The 18,035-nt window shown below is 29.0% G+C and overlaps 2 protein-coding genes across 5 annotated transcripts in view; one reads left to right on the top strand and one right to left on the bottom strand.

Moving 5' to 3' along the window:
• Positions 1–151: 151 nt before the first annotated feature.
• LOC105831782 (dynein light chain 1, axonemal) lies at positions 152–3,221 on the top strand. 2 transcript variants are annotated; one of them, XM_012672173.3, is made up of 4 exons: positions 152–815; positions 1,281–1,523; positions 2,330–2,607; positions 2,807–3,221. In XM_012672173.3, the coding sequence occupies exons 2-4, from the start codon at positions 1,325–1,327 to the stop codon at positions 2,951–2,953; spliced, it is 624 nt and encodes a 207-aa protein (XP_012527627.1). In that variant the 5' UTR covers positions 152–815; positions 1,281–1,324; the 3' UTR covers positions 2,954–3,221. The 2 variants fall into 2 exon arrangements, with proteins under 2 accessions (XP_012527627.1, XP_028045163.1); XM_028189362.2 differs by having other exon boundaries at positions 152–1,523.
• Positions 3,222–3,383: 162 nt separating this feature from the next.
• LOC105831780 (BAI1-associated protein 3) overlaps positions 3,384–18,035 on the bottom strand; it is a 75,483-nt gene continuing 60,831 nt past the window's right edge. The window contains exons 9-27 of one of the 3 annotated variants that reach the window (XM_012672167.3): positions 17,869–17,913; positions 17,542–17,698; positions 17,000–17,203; positions 16,444–16,602; positions 16,164–16,333; positions 15,893–16,000; positions 15,538–15,687; positions 15,411–15,462; positions 14,662–14,703; positions 10,964–11,109; positions 10,173–10,389; positions 9,974–10,048; positions 9,580–9,693; positions 8,499–8,711; positions 7,798–8,013; positions 7,381–7,575; positions 6,830–7,074; positions 6,375–6,583; positions 3,384–5,987 (exon numbers count right to left, since the gene is read on the bottom strand). In XM_012672167.3, the coding sequence (XP_012527621.1) occupies positions 5,893–5,987; positions 6,375–6,583; positions 6,830–7,074; positions 7,381–7,575; positions 7,798–8,013; positions 8,499–8,711; positions 9,580–9,693; positions 9,974–10,048; positions 10,173–10,389; positions 10,964–11,109; positions 14,662–14,703; positions 15,411–15,462; positions 15,538–15,687; positions 15,893–16,000; positions 16,164–16,333; positions 16,444–16,602; positions 17,000–17,203; positions 17,542–17,698; positions 17,869–17,913 (2,812 nt within the window). In that variant the 3' untranslated portion in view covers positions 3,384–5,892. The remainder of the gene's footprint in view (positions 5,988–6,374; positions 6,584–6,829; positions 7,075–7,380; positions 7,576–7,797; positions 8,014–8,498; positions 8,712–9,579; positions 9,694–9,973; positions 10,049–10,172; positions 10,390–10,963; positions 11,110–14,661; positions 14,704–15,410; positions 15,463–15,537; positions 15,688–15,892; positions 16,001–16,163; positions 16,334–16,443; positions 16,603–16,999; positions 17,204–17,541; positions 17,699–17,868; positions 17,914–18,035) is intronic. The other 2 variants (XM_012672169.3, XM_012672170.3) reach the window with 2 other exon arrangements.

Below are 18,035 nucleotides of genomic sequence, written 5' to 3'. Positions count from 1 at the left end.
ATACAATGTAGGGTCACTGCACCAATCGCTAAACTGCAGTGACCAGTAAATTAATTATTTAAGAAAAATATTAAAATGATAAGATTTAAAAATAAAAATTTACAAATTGATATTTTTTAGATTTAGCTTTTATACAAACTGAATTAAAATATTACTTTTTACTTAAAAATGTTATTACAAGTGTTTAAAAAAGTAAATATCGTTTTAAGTTATACAAAATAATGTTTGCGATTTATGCAATTATAGAGATTAAACTTTAAGTGGTAAAAATCTAAATGATACTAATCTGTAGACACAACAATATGTAAACCGTTTTTGTAATCATTAACTTTGCTTCTTGAAATACGCGTAGGAATACTAGGAATCATCGCTTATCGATCGCACATCTGGTGTGCGTTTTTTTTTTTGGATCCTATTTGTTTCTTTTACAAGCCAATATCTATCGTAAATCATTAGCACTGGGACATTTAGTTAACAAATACTCACTCCAGACGCATGCGCTTTATGCATCGATTATTTTGCTTGGAGCCAGATATTACAAACCTCTGGCCATAGCCAGATTGCCACGCAACCAAGGAAAACAAGTACTCAGTTCTTGTAACCTCAGAATGTGCACATGCACGTGACGTATCGGAATACGGGGTTCTATTTGGACACCATAGCACTTATAGGATCGGCGATGAAGAATGCAAAGTGTATTGGACAGTTGATTTTTATGCATAACACTTGAATTTCATATACATATTAATGCAAAATTATAAAAAAAAAGTGAAATTGAATATTCCTATCGTTGTCTATTGTTGACTATATACAAGGTAGTTATTCACATTTATATGCAAGATAAAATAACAGTTAAAATAGAATAACTGCACATGTCTGCGAGCTCTCATTGCGATCGTCAAATGCAATTTTTCTATTTGTTCATAATTTGTATGAACAACACGTGCACATTGTTTTTAATATACAGTTTTTAATATATTTAATTTTGCTAATTGATATGATGAAACATTGATAATAGTATTTCAAAGAAATTAAGTTCAGACATTGAAACTGTATTTTCAGCATTAATTACTGTTAGCGTAGTTATTGTTACCATGCTGCTTTAATTAATGATGTCATTAACTAATGAAATATTTTACCACGATATTAATTATATGTTTCTGCATTCAGCTTATCATATTTTCTATAATATTATTTATATTACAATATTAGCACAACAAGATATATGTTGTCCAATATTTTATACTTAAAATGAATGTAACGAATGAAAAAAATCTTAGATTTTGGAAATTTTTATCGATGTTGGGAAGATATATTATCGTCAATGGCATCTGCAAAGCCAACTACATGCAAAGAAGCTATACGGCGATGGGAGGAGGAGAACCAACAAAATGCAGCTACGGCAACAGAAGTAATTTTAAGCTTTCAATGGCCGCCTATTGAAAAGATGGACAATGCGTTGGCAAGTTTGGTAAATTGTGAAAAGCTTTCTTTAGCGACAAACATGATTGAAAAGATTGCAGGTAAAAAATAATGCATTACAAAATTGTTAAAATGTTCTACTTACATGTCAGGATAACTTGGAATAGATGTTGCATGAAATTGTATGACATAATATGGTACGACTTTTTTATTGAAATAATTACTGCTGTTGTTTCTAATAATTGATTATGTTTAAGCGTCTTTAGAAAGAGATATATATTCTTTTCACAAGTATTGAAAGCATAAGCATATATGTATTTGTAAAGACAAAAAATTCGTGAAACTATCTCTTTTTATGCTTTTAACATTATTTTGCATTGATTAATCAGCGATTATTCATGAATCCAATCGATGTATGTTAATTACGATACATTTTAGATGCTATATCAGAACTGAATGCATATTCGAACTCGTGACATCGGATGCATAATGCATACATATCCAAGCATGTGATTGTTTCAATAAGGTGGCACATCACGATGTGCGTATATAAATATAAATTTACAATATGAATGGACGTGCAAGAATGCGTGTTAATATTTTTAATTATTACTGTTAATTTACTCGTCGTAATAATTCCTGTTGGCCACATTATAACATATTTAATTTTGTGCGACAAATCATGACATATAAACTGCTTTATTATAGTATATAAAATTTATCTACCGTATTGTTACTATTTTTAGACAAGTTTCTTACTTACATAACATATATTATACTTTTTTATTGGCATTTAATATTTATATATAATAAATTGTAATAATTCTAGCAATAACAAAATTATAATAAATAGAAATAGTGTCATATGCAAATTTAAATATTTAAATACGTTCTATTTTTTTTGTAGGTGTGGGAACTCTGAAAAATTTAAAGATTCTATCATTAGGTCGTAACTTAATCAAAAGCTTCGTCGGTCTTGAATCTTTAGGTGACACTCTCGAGGAGCTTTGGATTTCCTATAATTGCATTGAGAAGATGAAGGGCATCCAGGCAATGAGAAATCTTCATGTACTTTACATGTCTAACAACTTGGTGCGAGAATGGAACGAATTCGCAAGGCTACAAGAGCTTATGAATCTCCGAGACCTAGTTTTCGTCGGTAATCCGTTATATGAAAGTCTCGAGGTATTTACTATATCAATGTAATTTTTAATAAATATAAAATAAAAAATAAAGAAGTCTAAAAAATAAAATTTTGAATAAAAATATAAAATTCTTTTTATCTACTTAAAATGTAAAAAGCTTGTTTTTTAAACTAAATTTATATATACCTTACATATTTTATTTACCTTTAGTTATTTACTTATTTATTTATATTTTATAGGTGGAACAGTGGAGACTCGAGGTTGCACGACGTTTGTTAAGTTTGGAAAAACTTGATGGCGATCCCATAATACGAACGGAAGAAAATCCAATTCAATTAATTAAAACTGATAGTATACATGATTTGCATGATCAAGAATCTAATTAATATTTTAAATATTTTATATATTCAGTTTGATATATATTTTTATAACGAATAGTATGAAATTTGATTGTCTATTAAATCTAAATTACTTTTGCAAATTAAAGATGAGATCTTTATAACACGGTAAACTTTTCAGAGTAAAAATAATTTTCATATTGATCTACGAAGTTTGATACTTTTGAATTATTAGGAGCTATTTGAATATGTGTACTTGAATGTTTATTAAACTTATTAAATCTGTAAATAAAATAATTATTAATTTCACATAAAATAAAATAGTTATGCAATCTTTGTTTGTATAAAATATCATTATGTGAAAATTTTTAGGTGTTATATCCAAGTATTATTATATATTACTAAAATTTTTTAATTACTATTATATATTACTAAAATTTGTGTGGTCAATCAGAAAAGATTATAAATCACTCAAACAAACATTTATATTAATTTATTTATCTCACAATACAAGATAGATGTACATACCTTTTGGGTGGTTGAAAAAGGTTGGAAAAGCAAATAGTAAAGTTTAATTGGATTCGATGCACGAAATATATTGAGAATCAGACGAATCTGGCTCTTCGTAATCGTTTTCTTTTCTCTTTTGACGGTCTCTTTTATTATACAAGGCGTGCAAAATATTAAAATGTGTTACGCAGGGCGCTCGTTGGTATAATTATCATATCCTTTTTATATAATTATGTAACAAAGTGATACGTGCATTAGAAAAATTGACATATGTGCGTTTGACTGAATCCTTTTTCTTTTGCCTCCGTCTTTTCCTCAGTTTTTCGCACGTTCGAATCTACAAGTTCTGTTTTATTTCAATTGTTATATAACATAAATTCACGACAGATCTTACATTGACATATATTATTTGCTTACGTATTCTAAATTATTTATGTAAATTATTAAAAATGTAAGTAAAAATATTAAATTTTCTTGTCATATTTGTTGAAATGAGCGCATTATCACAACTTACTGTTTCATACTAAGTGAGATTAAATTTTAACTCAATTTAGTAAGTTAAAAAATATTTTGAAAGAGTTTAACATTACTTTCGCTTTTAAATAGAAACGTTCATTATTTTGCCCAATTACTATGAGTATTTTAACATATGCTTTAATTACGAAGAATTCGTCGCATCGGAAAGTTATAAAAATTATATAGAATTGTATGTTGTATACTACTAAAATAAAATTCAATAGAAAAAATTTATAGGGCGATGTAGAGAATGCTTTTTAAGCAAAACATTTTTTAACAATATTTATGTCTGAAAGCAAAATTAGTGTTTCTGATACAGTCTCAAATTTTGTTTTTTTTCTTCCGATGCTGCAGAAATCACGGAGTGGAGCGTTCGTATCAGAACGATAGAAGCGTCTCCATTTTCGTCACATAAGCAGTCCAACGAGAAAAGCTGTATTTATAATTTTGTCATTCGGGAGATTAGATGGTGAAAAGATAGAAAGAAGGCTTTAGCCAATGACGAGTAAGAAAAATATCGTATATCCTTCTCGGCTTGATTCGCGCCGGCGAAGCGACGCTGAAGCGGGGCGGCTGCTCTTCGGGGAGGAAAAGCATTTTACTGGGGGAATTGTTAAAAAAATATATATATATTAAAGTAAAAAATGAGCAATTAAAAATTATCTTTAAAGGAGAATTATCACTTGGCATTAACTCTCGACGTATTTTTGACTTTATACTCACTAATTTGCATTCAATGTATTTTCACTGATTTGCAGTAGTATACTTATAAATGTGATGATTAGTGATTATTCACTTTTAGTAATTTTTACTTCAGAATTAGTGTATAATTATGAAAGATCGGTGTATTTATTTCACTGATTGACAAGTTTATAAGTAGACCACTGAAATTAGTTATTCACACTGATTTCAGTAACTTTTCACTGATTGTAATTTAGAGAATATATTCATTGACTATATTTTTTTCATTTCCGTTCAAAAGTTGATTAATATAATAAATATATAAATTAATCATTAATATTATTCGTTGTGCGCTGGATTATTTGTACAATTTAACCATAACTTTTATAAGAAATGGTAATTTAAGAGAATCATAAAAAGACTTGCGGTTTTTCCTCCCAATTTTGTCGTGAGTCAATTCTGCACAATCGGAGAACATTTAAGACTAAAGTTTCCATGAGTATTCTCGATGACTACCTCTTTTGGAAGCTGTGAAAATAATTTGAGTTAAGGAAAGTCATCGTGTGTTATATATATATTTGTATTCTTATCATGGAAACTCCGATTTCTGTTCACAATTGATTGACAGACGAAAAGCAGGTCGCGGGAAGGGAAGTCTTGTCATTTCAGTTTATTTGAAAACGTGAACACTCGTATTTTTTTCTAGGAAAATCCTTAAATACTCGCATATGCGCGCGAGATGTTTAATATTTGGACCTCCCTGTATAAAAAATGTAAGATAAAGAATTTTATGGTCACTCCGGTGTCGCTTCGAGCCTGACGAGACGGCATTTAAACATTTATCCTTAGCTATGTCACACCAATGTGTTTTACTGTTTCCTGTGTGCTGCATAGTTCTGCTCTACACATCTCTTCTTTGACACAAAAATAGTTCTGATAATTTCTCTCGATCCTCTTTCACTGCGCCTTTCCTTTTTTTCTCTTTTTCTGTTTTTTTTTTACCCAACACCAATTATATTCAACACGATTTACACTGAAATAGATCTGACGAATTATTGGGATAAAGGCTGGTAGAAAGATAGGCAGAAAAGTAGAGTGCGTGAGAGAGAGAGAGAGAAAGAGAAAGTGAAAATCGACGATATATCGCAGGGATGGACTTTCTTCTCTTCCTTCTTCTCTTCGATTTTTTTCATTGACTCTTAAACTTAATATACAAGTCTTGATAGCGGTTGCAATGCAACCGCCACGATTTTCTTCTCTTTCCTCAACACGTAATGCGCTTACGTCGTGGCAAATCGTTGTTTCTGTTTCTTCACAAAGTCGAGAGCCATCTTGTCACCGATTCGAGTTTCTAGTATTTGGAGGATTGGGTGATCTAGAACACATGAAAAATATATATTTAATTTACAAGAAAAATAAGCATGAATCTAGATGTCAGTATAAAAATGATTTATATAAACAAAAAACTTTTGGATTTTATTACAATATTAAATATACATTTATCTATAATTTTTTGGTTATGTAAGAATGTTTTAAAATAGAAATTAGAATAATTTTTTATAACTTAAATGTTTTTTTATATTTATATATGCCATATAATATAATACCATAAATCTGTGTCACAAATACTTAAAAATATTTCTAGATTAAATTTACAAATTTAGCAATGCGTTAGCTTTCTGATATTTAAAATGGACTCTACAAATTCTCATAAATCATAGTTTTATAAGTTTCACAATTTAGAAAATTTGATTAATATTACGTTTATTTTTCTGGTGCATAAGCGGTAGTTCCTGATGCTTGAGGCCATGGAAATTGTCTATGCTAGTGTTTGTGTCGGCGACGCCAGGAATAGTACTGAGTCCCAGGAAAGCCTCGCCTGCGAAGTCATTCGCTGTGAGAACGTCGTGATCCATTACCGTAAAAAGAATCATCGCGCTAGGGTCACGACACTGCTCCACACTCACTGAACTGAAAAACAAATATTCACTAAAACTAAATATATTGTTTTGATTGTTGTTTTATATTTGAATCAAATTATGTTTTATAATATAAATTTTGTAAAAATAAAATAAATAAATATTATATAATTAAATTCATTACATAATGTTCAAATTTACTGATAAGCTTCTTGAATTATATTATTTTTGATATGATGTGAATATTCTTCGATTATTGAATTAAATATTGTTATAATAAAATACGAAGTAAACTTACAATTCAAAACACTCGTCAAACATGGGATTTAAAGTTCTTTTTTTGACATTAGTCTGTTGCTCGGCGCAATGCTCGAACATTCGTCGCGGTAACAATTCGAGTATCACGAAGGGATCGCTGAATCCATTCGGATCTAATGGTATGACATCTCTGGCATTTATTACCTCGACGCAAAGTGAATCATGATTAAAATAAGCTCGTATCGTTAGAACTCCATATTCACAGCTAGTTGTGCTAAGTTGGTCCTAAAAGTTAATATATAGATATATTATTATATAGTAATATAAGTATAAATTAATAAAAACAGCACATTTAATAATTAAACGTACTATGTGTATAAACATTTTATGTAATATTTTTTATTATGTTCTATATTTGCCAAGAATATTAAAGAGAGAATATTTTTAAAGATAAAGGTATTTTTTAATGTAATATGTAAGATATTTGCTACTTGTGTCTAATAGGAGAGATTATTTAAAAAAATAATAAAAGACATAATAATATTTAGTCAATTAATTAAATTTAGGTGTCACATATATACTATTATATACCAGAAGACGTTGCTGATAATATCGATCGATCAAAAATGTGGTGTCCATTTTATGATACTGAAGGCGCTCTTCTGCGTTCATAAAGCTCTGACGACGTAATATTTCTAATGGCAAGCCCTTTTCATCAGCGTTGAAAAATCTTACTAATAAGTCCAGCGCTTCGTGCAATCTCTCGTAAAACATCGCTGGTTTATCCTGTAATGTAATAAAATTTTTCTTTATTATTTTGTCATTTATTTAATTCAGATTATTTAGATTAAAAAATGTCTCATAATACATCATACAAGTATCGAAATAGTGTATCACAAATATCATGTTAAAACATAATAGTTATCAAAAATAATTATCAAAAATAATTGTCTAAGACATTTATTATTAAAAGAAAAATTAATATTTATGCAATTAAAATATAATTACCTCAGCATTTCCATCCATTTGACTGGCTAATTCACTAAGGACCACTTCCCAAATATCCTGTAAAACGCGATTAAAATTTGCGTTTAGCAGAGCCGAGTTAAGCGCTAACAAATGAACATCCAGGTATTCCACGAGAGGTGCGATCGCTTCTGTAGTCGGTAAACTGTCAGGAGACCAAGCCAAATGAAACATCGCCTTTTTCAGAGGTGGTCTCATCTATATAAAACAAATAAAAAAAATTATTGGTATATATTTAAAACGTCGCAAACAAATGCATTTTGACGAACTATTTTGAACTTTCCATTATATTTTCACCGTATGTAATAAACTACAGTATAACTGGTATATGGCTGGGATCAGAGTTATAGATCGCAGCTATTCAATATGCATCTGTTAACATAGTCACTGATAGTTACAGCGATATTATCGTGACACAATTATGCTTGCAAACTAATAAGCGCCAGCAACGCTTTAAAACTAGGATGTAAATTACATTGCACTGACTTAGTGACCTTTCAAAAAGAGCAGCGAGATACTCATCTAGAGATTGCGATAGTAATGAAATTATATATAGAATATATAACACAAAATTGTAAATTATAAAACGAGATTACCGAGAAATCCAATTTAAAACTTAAGCAATAAGTTTTATTTCTTTTTTTCTTTTCATTTATATCAATATTTTATCTCTCTCAAAGTACCTTTGCACCGATCCTCGAAATTATTTGATTTATAAAGAGTAACATTTGCCCAGGAGTTTGTTCTAGTGGTGTTATCATAGTATTTCGCCATTGTATTCGAGCTTCACCCGCTTGAGTCTCTAAAGCCATAAGAATCTGTTCTACGTGAAGTTCTTCACCCAGATCCAGTAACCATCTTCTCACATATTCAAGACCATTGACAGCTACGCACATCTAAAATCAGATAAATAATCAATTAATTATTAATTGCAATAAATTAATAATCATCATATTGCCCTTACATTACATTCATGAAACGCTAAAGGGCATTTTTGTCGTTGCAAGTTTTGCAATACTCTCAAAGATGGAAACTCAGTAAACACACAGTTATAACTGCTATATAATATACATATGTGTGTGTGTGTGTGTGTGTGTGTGTGTGTGTGTGTGTGTGTATGTATGTGTAAATATGATACTACGTCTATGTTATGTGACAATTATATTCGTGGTTTAGTAGAAACAAGTATTAAAGTCTATAAAATAGAATTTATAAAATTAATAATATATTATTTCTTACCATATATACTTATATCCTAATTATTTGAGAATTTATGAATAAAATTATGATAAAACATTTTACATAATACCTGTTAATTAAATGTTTATAAAGCTTCAATTATTTTCTTGTTTATAATATTTTTTAATACTTTAATATTTTAAAATATCCCGTTTATGTTAATACCGTTTGGAACTTACCTTATCCATATACATATACGTATAAAAACTTTAGCTTTTTATAAAAATTAAATATATTTAATTATTTGTTTATATATAAATGTGTAATTATATGTATATTTATTTATAAGTAAATATAACAAATATACCACATGTCTATCTAAAACATATTATATCTGTCTATATATCTTAATGCCTGCTTTTTACATAAACCAAAGCATTAGTAGAATTTGCGCTGCGTATCGCATCATGCTCCGCTTGTCGTGCAAAGTTGTAATCGCATCTCATATTCTCGTAGTTTAGCGAAACTACTTTGCGAAGCAGGAAGTGTACTACTGTTTGTATACTAAAGCGAAGCAATCTCTACCTGAGCGATTACCTCATCTGTGGTTCTATATGGTGTATGCTCTTCATAATATCCGCTATCTGCCAGTTTCTGATGTGTTATCTCTGCGTAGTAAGCCGCGGAACTGCATATTGCCTAGAGCAAATAGCGTTTTGACATCGCGTTATTACGGTGACACAGTCTATACAATTATTTATATACTATATTTTTTAAGCATTATAATACGTTTTTATATTAAAAGGATCATTGAATAAAAAGTTTTACAAATTATCGAAACATCTTAGTAATTTAAAGTATCAAAAAATTTATATATTATTATTCCAACTTTTACATCCTTATATCATTTCTTGTTGAGGAAGCATAAGCAATATATTTTAAATATTAAAACTGATAAAAAATAATTGTGATTACTTACATCGATGACTTTCAATACAAAGTTATAAGATCCAGCTAAATCCGGCCACGCCAGCTTCTTCCAGAATTCTTTAATCTATAACCAAAAAATATAATTATTAATAGTTTTTATAATAAAATTATAATTTTTATTATTTCGTAATAATAAATAATATATAAGAAAGTATATCACTGAAATAAAAAAAACTTGATAAAAATACCTGGTAAAAGCATGCAGTGGCGTCAATTGCTGATGTGCAGTGTTTGACAAAATATTCGCCGGTGCAGATACGATCGAGTTCCGTAGCTCTTCGGACTCTTTGAATTGCCTTAAGTTTTGCCAGATCTAGCCATTTGTCGATAGCGGGTCTAAACCACTCATAATACTTGCAGATTGCCAGAGTTTTATGGTCCGATTGTGGTAAATTCTCCTTCATGCTAAAATAAACACGTTTTACATACAACCACAATATTTCATGTTGTTTTTTATTTCTCCTTAAAATATAAAATAAATATAAGTAATAATTTATTCAATGTTACTTTTAATTATAAAAAATATATAATTTATAATTATAAAAAATATATTTAAAAAATAATGTTAAAAGATACTATATCAATTTAATTATAAAAGATACTATATCAATATAATTATAATAAATTTTATGTGATTTAAATGTTATTTAAAATAATTCAAAATGTATTTATGTATTAACATTGTAAAAGTGAAACAATAAGTTATAAAAATTGTGTTATAATATTTTTACACGGAGAAAATTTTATAGTAAGTATTATTATGATAAATAGTAAGCGCGGATCAAGGAAGAAAATTTTTATTATGTTTTTCATTAAATTACTATAATTCCCTGAAATTTCTTCTTATGACCCGTAGCTACTATCGTACATAATAATTTTCGATATAAAATTTTCTTCGTGTATGTTAAATATCTATTGTTAAATGTGATTTTATTAAAATATGATAATTTTATTAAAATTATATATAACGGATATTTACTTTACGAAGTCTTGAAGTGCCAGATAAAGTTCGAATATCGGCGTTCCTATCTCAGCACCGGGTGGTAGAACATATTCTTCATCTCGATTTTGACCGTGCAGTTGGAGGCAGGCGGTGGTAACTCTTGCACCAAGCTCGTTATGCATCTATGAAAATGATCATTCCAGTTAAGCACAATCCGTTCAACTGTATAACCAGATGCGCAAGCGAAGAAAATATTACTTTTAATAATTACTTTATTTAATAATTACTTTATTTAATAATTACTTTATTTAATAATTACTTTATTTAATAATTACTTTATTTAAGCTATTATATTAATATATAATGCTAATGTATTTTGTGACGCAAATATCCTTAAAGCATTGTGTCAAAATTCTGTAAAATTTTTCAATTTTAACTAACTAATTAAATAGCATTACAATTCAAATTTCATTTATTAAAAGAGTGGGATAAAGCCCTGTTAAAAACTTGATACATGCCTTTTTGATAATATATATATGTGTACATAATTACTTGTAAAATCGTTCATACACGATCCAACATTTTATCCAAATGTTGTTTATAAAGAAACAAGTTTATAGAACAGTACTGTTATGCGCCCTAAATATTTTATTGTAAATTTTTATTTATATTAATTTTTGTTCCTATCTAAATTATATTTAATAAATAAGATGATGAGTAATATTTTTCTATAAACGATTATCTACATTTTAACATTTTATTTGGATATAGATTAATATTTTTATATTTTTTGTAATATTTTATATCATGCTTTCATTGAATTATGAGTATATTCAAATAATACAAGATAGTAAAAAAATACAGTATCTTTTGATATAAACCGTATTTTCTTTTTTTTGACGTAAAATGTTTACAATGACGTAATGCATATAAATTGCATCTAAAATAAATAAATCTAAAATTTCGTTAAAATTGATTTTACGGATTACCACGTATCGCATACTTTACACGCAATAATTTGTTGAATTATGTATGCATTGTGCAAACACTCAAGCGGACTTGCATTTTCTATGAAATTTTATACGTAAAGCTATTAAAGTTTAATTTTGCTTTTGACAAATTATCGTGTTGTTGGCCTGCAACTCTCTCCTCTACTTTACTCAAAAGAGGTCTCGAGAGAAATGCCGAATGTCAGTCCCGGCAATATATAGTTAACAGAGATAAACGAGAGTCCTTATACAACACAGCAAACGGTCAGCATTATAAAACTTCTTGTGTTTATGGTAAACTGTTTAGAGAGCTATTTGAAGATAGAGAGCTATGCATTATGTTCAGAAAGTTTCAAATATTTCTTTTAGCTTTGCGGTACATTTGTGCATAATTTGTTTGAAAGGATAATATTTTATTTTATAATTTATTTTTATACTTAGTTTTCGGTTAATTAGTATGTGGCCAACGAAATAAATATGTAAATAAAGAATACATTTCTATTATAATTTTTACAAAAGTTTACGATTAATTAAATTAACTTTAACTCGATGTAATCGAATTTGTGGATGATATGAAGAAATGTGATTGGTTCGAGAAAGAATCTTGTAATCAAGGTTCCTGTTGGAAATTTTTCGTGGTAGGACTGAAACAGGTTTAATACTAGTGGTTGCAAAACTTTTACGAGAAACTCAAGTTTCATGGCGTCTACAGAGGGAATTTAATCAGGACTCGCGAGATCTCGGATGTCGTAATCAAGAATGCGCGAGAGTATTCCTGAAAGTGCAAAAATGTAAATTACGCGTTTTTTATATTCTTGGTCGTCTTGCAAAAAATAAATTACTTTAAAAAGAATTTGGAAGTTACAAATTCTTAACAGATATTTAAGTGTAATGTTTTGTGTAATTAAATTATTTTTATGTTTTCATTTCTTTTTCATATAAATTAATTTTGTAACTAAAAATAATTTAATAATACTTTAGATATTAAAATATATTAAAACATCTAAATCTTTGATTATTTCTAAATTTATTAAATATTTCCAATTTGGTGTGTGTGTGTGTGTGTGTGTGTGTGTGTGTGTGTGTGTGTGTGTGTGTGTGTGTAACTAAGTAATATTAATATAATTAGTCTAGAAAATATATATTTTTTTAAACAGTATTTGATTTCAAAAAGTGTATGTATACAATTTCCTTGAAACATATTTTTATTATTTATTTTTGTTTATTTATTTTTTGCTAAACGATGAACACATACAAATGTATTTCTCGTGTAATATTAAATAAGATATTAAAATATGTGATAAAAAATCGATATGTACAGTGACTTGTCTATTGATAAATTTTAATTAAATAATAAAAATATTATTAAGTAATATTCAAAAATCCATTTGCTTCTAACAATCTTATTTTAAAATAAAAATATTTTGCATTTGAATACTTTAAACTTTGCAAATGTTAAAATAATCTATGTACAAATTAGAGTAATTTTAGAAGAAGAGTTGTAAGAATAACAATTTTTAAAAATAATTATTGTTAAATATGCTTTTTGGAATGGTATATTGCGCGTTGATTTTAAGTATAATTAAAGTAATTATATGTAACAAGAAATATACCTGTATCGCGACTGAAAGTAAGTGCACAGAGGCAAATGGATGGTGCATTATTTGCTAAATTGGCGAGCGCATGCATCGGTACGCGTCAAATGCAGCTGTGTCTCGCTAACGATCTGGATGGGCGCATGCAGTATGCGATGGTTTTTACTCACGAGGACTACGCGGTACAAGGATGCCGTGAAGAATATGCACTAACGGTGGGAAATAAAAAACTGATAAATGCTAAATATCACGAGACAATAGTATGCATTTTTCTTTGACCATAATGTTAAGAGAGCGTATATCACCTCGAAGAAAGAGGAAAAAGACAGAGAAGTCCAACTAGTGTATCACTGATAAACACGATGTTATAATAATAATGCGATAACATGCACCTGTCTGTCATAATCGGTATACTAAAATTAACACGAGACAGATTTTTTAAATTATATTAAAACATTACAAAATATTTTTTTATATTCATGACGTATAATAACAATTAGAGTTATTTCAAAATTGGCACACTATTGTTCGTTTTGTGCATTTTGCAAGTATTCTTTTTGTATTTATGTGTGTAAAAGTTGAAAGTGTGTGCTCTCTCCTCGTGTTAAAAAATTATATAAAATTTTAAATACTATAAAATCACGAGCTTAAACTGCTAATCAAAAAGAGATTGATATCACCTCAAAACTAATATATATATAATGTATATAACAGTATATATATATATATATATATATATATATATATATATATACATACAATAAAATATATTTAGTAATTACTAGATTGACAATGTCCATTTCCTTAACTGCATACTCATATGTACTTTCTATATCCATTATTTATTTTGTTTCTAGTTTTACCGTAGCGTAGCTATATTACAATGCAGCTGTGCTGTGTATATAGTAATTAATTTCATAATGCTTTTTGCCATTATTAATGCAGTAATTAACATATTTTTAATGGGTATGCAGATAAAAAATGCGACAGTTTTACATTATGCAGAAAATTTGAAATAATAGAAAGAAAGAGAGAGAAAAAGAAAGGAAGAGAGAGAGAGAGAGAACTAGAGACAATAGTAAAAAAGAGAGATAATAGGAAAGAAAGAGAAAGAAAGTTTAATATTTTGTGGTGGCGATGAAAAAAGTACCTCGGAAGTGTTCTCCATGTGTTTCGCCACGTGTTCCGCCAGCTATGGACAAACATCTCGTGTACAGTAAAATCGCGCTGACCTGATGGACATTTATAATTCGTCGTCACGCTTTTCCCCAACCTGGCCCCTTCAGGTCACTGCGACTTGTTTATTTACAGCGTGTCCGATGTGACCTTACCATAATTGTAATTATTTTACAACTTACTTTTATTTTTCTCTTCGATTGTGTTCATCATTTTATACAATATAACACATACTTAGTCTTTAATCACCATTCATTCTTCGTAAAGCCATACATTATAAATTTGGGACACTCTATATATAAACAGTAATATGTATTGTCATCTCAATGCAAGGACGTCGACCGAATTTATTTTTAAATTTTATCGAATTAGAAATAGTAACTTACTTTGGCTAGAGATTCATTTAAATTTCTCTCTCGAACACATTCTAATCTGTGTTTTTGTTTTAAAACTTGAATGGCTTAAAAAAATAATCAAAATAAACTCTTTTTTTTCTATAAAACCTTTTTTGCACTCGCAGGCACGATCGACGTCTCGAATAAAGCGTTTAAGCCAAACATAGCACACCCAGCTCGACGACACAATGAATAAAAAATAATGATGTGTTATGTAACAGTGTGTCTTTGACGCAAAATTGTTGCAAAATCACAAGTAAAAATCTATTTATATAAATATCTGTTATGACTTGTTCATGAGGAACGTTTCTGTTACTTGCAGTCTTACCAGCTTTTCCAGTTGCTTATAAACTGCTGAGAAATACGGCACACCATTCGTACTGAAATATATTTAAGATTAATGTGTTGTATTTAGACAATTCTGTGTTACGTCAATTTTTATTCAAAAGACTTACTTTTCAAAGAGACTGTTGTAATATGAAAGTCCCTGCTCTAGATCGACTAGTAATGCAGTAACTAAGTTCGTGAAATCTTGCAAAACTCGATCAATGTCCTGATCAGGTTCTTGATCGTAACACATTGTCTGTTGTCTGGTATCTTCATACCTGTAAAATAAAAATTAAGCTTAAATAAAAGTTACATTATATTTTATATTGCTGCTGAGTTTTATTTCTTATAACTCTATCGTTATTATCTTTTTTTATACGTTTAATTTATAAACAAAAAAATTTGCTAAAGGAAGTAAAATAAAATAAAACTTGAGTTTTATTCAGAAAGATATTTTGTTAACTTATTGTAAAACTTATTTACCACTCAAGAGTTCCTTTTCTAAGAGCAGTAATAATCTCGCCACGAATTTCCTTGTTGAAAGGGCAGCAGGTTCGAAAAGCTTTCATGTTTGAAAGAAGTCCCAGACATCTAAAATAATCATATAGTTTTGTATATCAATCGCATTGTTGAAATTATTATTTTTTATATCTATAGCTTCGTACACATCTAATTGTTTTAACATCATAATATCATAAGTTTTTAATGTTTATAATTAATATAAGAATATTTTATTTAAAAAATATAAATTTACCTGAGTAGATTATCCAGTTTTGATATGGTCGGTCTATACAGAGGCGGGTATAATACCCGATGTTGCCTAACTTTTTTCAAAGACATTTCCAAGAAATCATTGAAGGAATCCGCTAAACATTGTTCTGCGTCGCGCGACAGAGTTTCAGTGTGCCATCGACTGTCAAGTTCCTAAGTTTGAGAAATAGTCTAAGTTTCTAATTATATTATTTAATAGTTTCGTTAATGTAATATCGCTGTATGTAAGACAAGATGTAAGTTGCTCTAGTGGCTCAAGTTACCTGCAGAAGACGATGAAGCATTCGTGGATCGACGGCGGGCTGCCGGCAACTTGCCACCCACCTTATCAAAGCCTGCTGCAAGTCGGTGACATCACCTTGCACCGCGTGTTGATGTAGGATTGTCAGCGCAGTCTGCGGCAGTTCCCCAGTGAAGTCTTCCTGAAAACCACGCAAGTACATATAAAAATATATATTCAATTAGCGATTTCTTCTAAACATTCTTTAAAACATTTCTTAATTTTTACGCACAAGAACATTTAACATATTGAGAATATTAGAAAGAAATATAAAATTCAAAATTTTATTTGTTTTTCCATTTTTTCTTGTTTCTTTAAAAAAGATTTTGTTTAACGGTTGTTTTTGTAAAATTTTATGATATTATATGTATCATGTAATATGCAATATAAATATAATAATTTTGTGTTATATGTCTAAATATGTAAATGCACAATATACAAACTTCGTTGTTGTATTCAATATACATTATATAATATATAATGTAAACGTGCTTGCGCGTTGAATCTAACATGAATTTTTGTTAAACGATTGTGCGTACCCCTTGTTTGTTCATTTCATGATTAAGGAAAATTGTGTACAGTCTTTCCTGTTGTCTCAGTTCGCCCCAATTATCCTCCTCAGATGTTCCACGGTCCTCTCTTGTCGACAGCCATAATTTCAGTCTGATTCTACCTTGGATGTTACTCCTTTGTGTCCGTGCTTCAAGTTTGTACCATTGATCCACTCCAGTACTCGGAATATCCTAAAACAATACATTATTAAATATTATTATAAAATTTTATTTTCTATACATAATTTTTATATCACAAATTAATTTCTATATTATTCAGACAATATTTAAAACATTTATAACTCAGAATAATTTCATAAGTTATTTAAAACAAATAAATGTTAATATTAAAAAGATCTATTTAAGATAACTAACTTTTAAAATTTAACAAACATTTTCAGTCAGCTTCTAAATTTTAAATTAATATTATTTTTTCAAAATTAATAAACGTACAAAAGATAATTTTATTCTATTCAGCTAGAGTGTTAAACTAGTTTAATAATAAATTCAACCATGAATTAAATAATTACCACTAGAGGGATGTTTACACAACCTAAGAAGTCATCCTGACTTCCAGACCTAGCACTTTGCGCGATTTGCTTAAAAAATCGTCCGAGCCCTTTCACACCTCGTACTTCATTGAGTTTGATCACCGCGTCAAACACCGAGGACTCGTCGTCGTGGTCCCTGGAATGATCAATGTAAATCTCACAAAGCTTGATTTAATTTTGGAAAACTTCACATAGCAATTTCTGCTTGAATCATCTCCTCAAATAATTAATGTAGACCTTGTCCAATTTTCAAGGTAAATATTGATAATATAATAGAAAAATATTATATATGTAGTGCAAACTTACCATATATCCAGATGGAGAATGTCCGTGTTGATATCATCAATGTCGCTGAAACAGGAATCGTTGTATGGTTATGCAAGAGTACACGGATTTGTACTAGTTAGACTAATAAAGGATCGCCATTGCGAGAGCCAATTACGAGGGGGACAGGCCCCAAAGTTTTCGCTTAC

Source organism: Monomorium pharaonis, chromosome 4 (genome assembly GCF_013373865.1).
Source record: "Monomorium pharaonis isolate MP-MQ-018 chromosome 4, ASM1337386v2, whole genome shotgun sequence".
Classification (NCBI taxonomy): Eukaryota; Metazoa; Arthropoda; class Insecta; order Hymenoptera; family Formicidae; genus Monomorium; species Monomorium pharaonis.
This window is presented reverse-complemented; position numbering and strand designations above follow the sequence as displayed.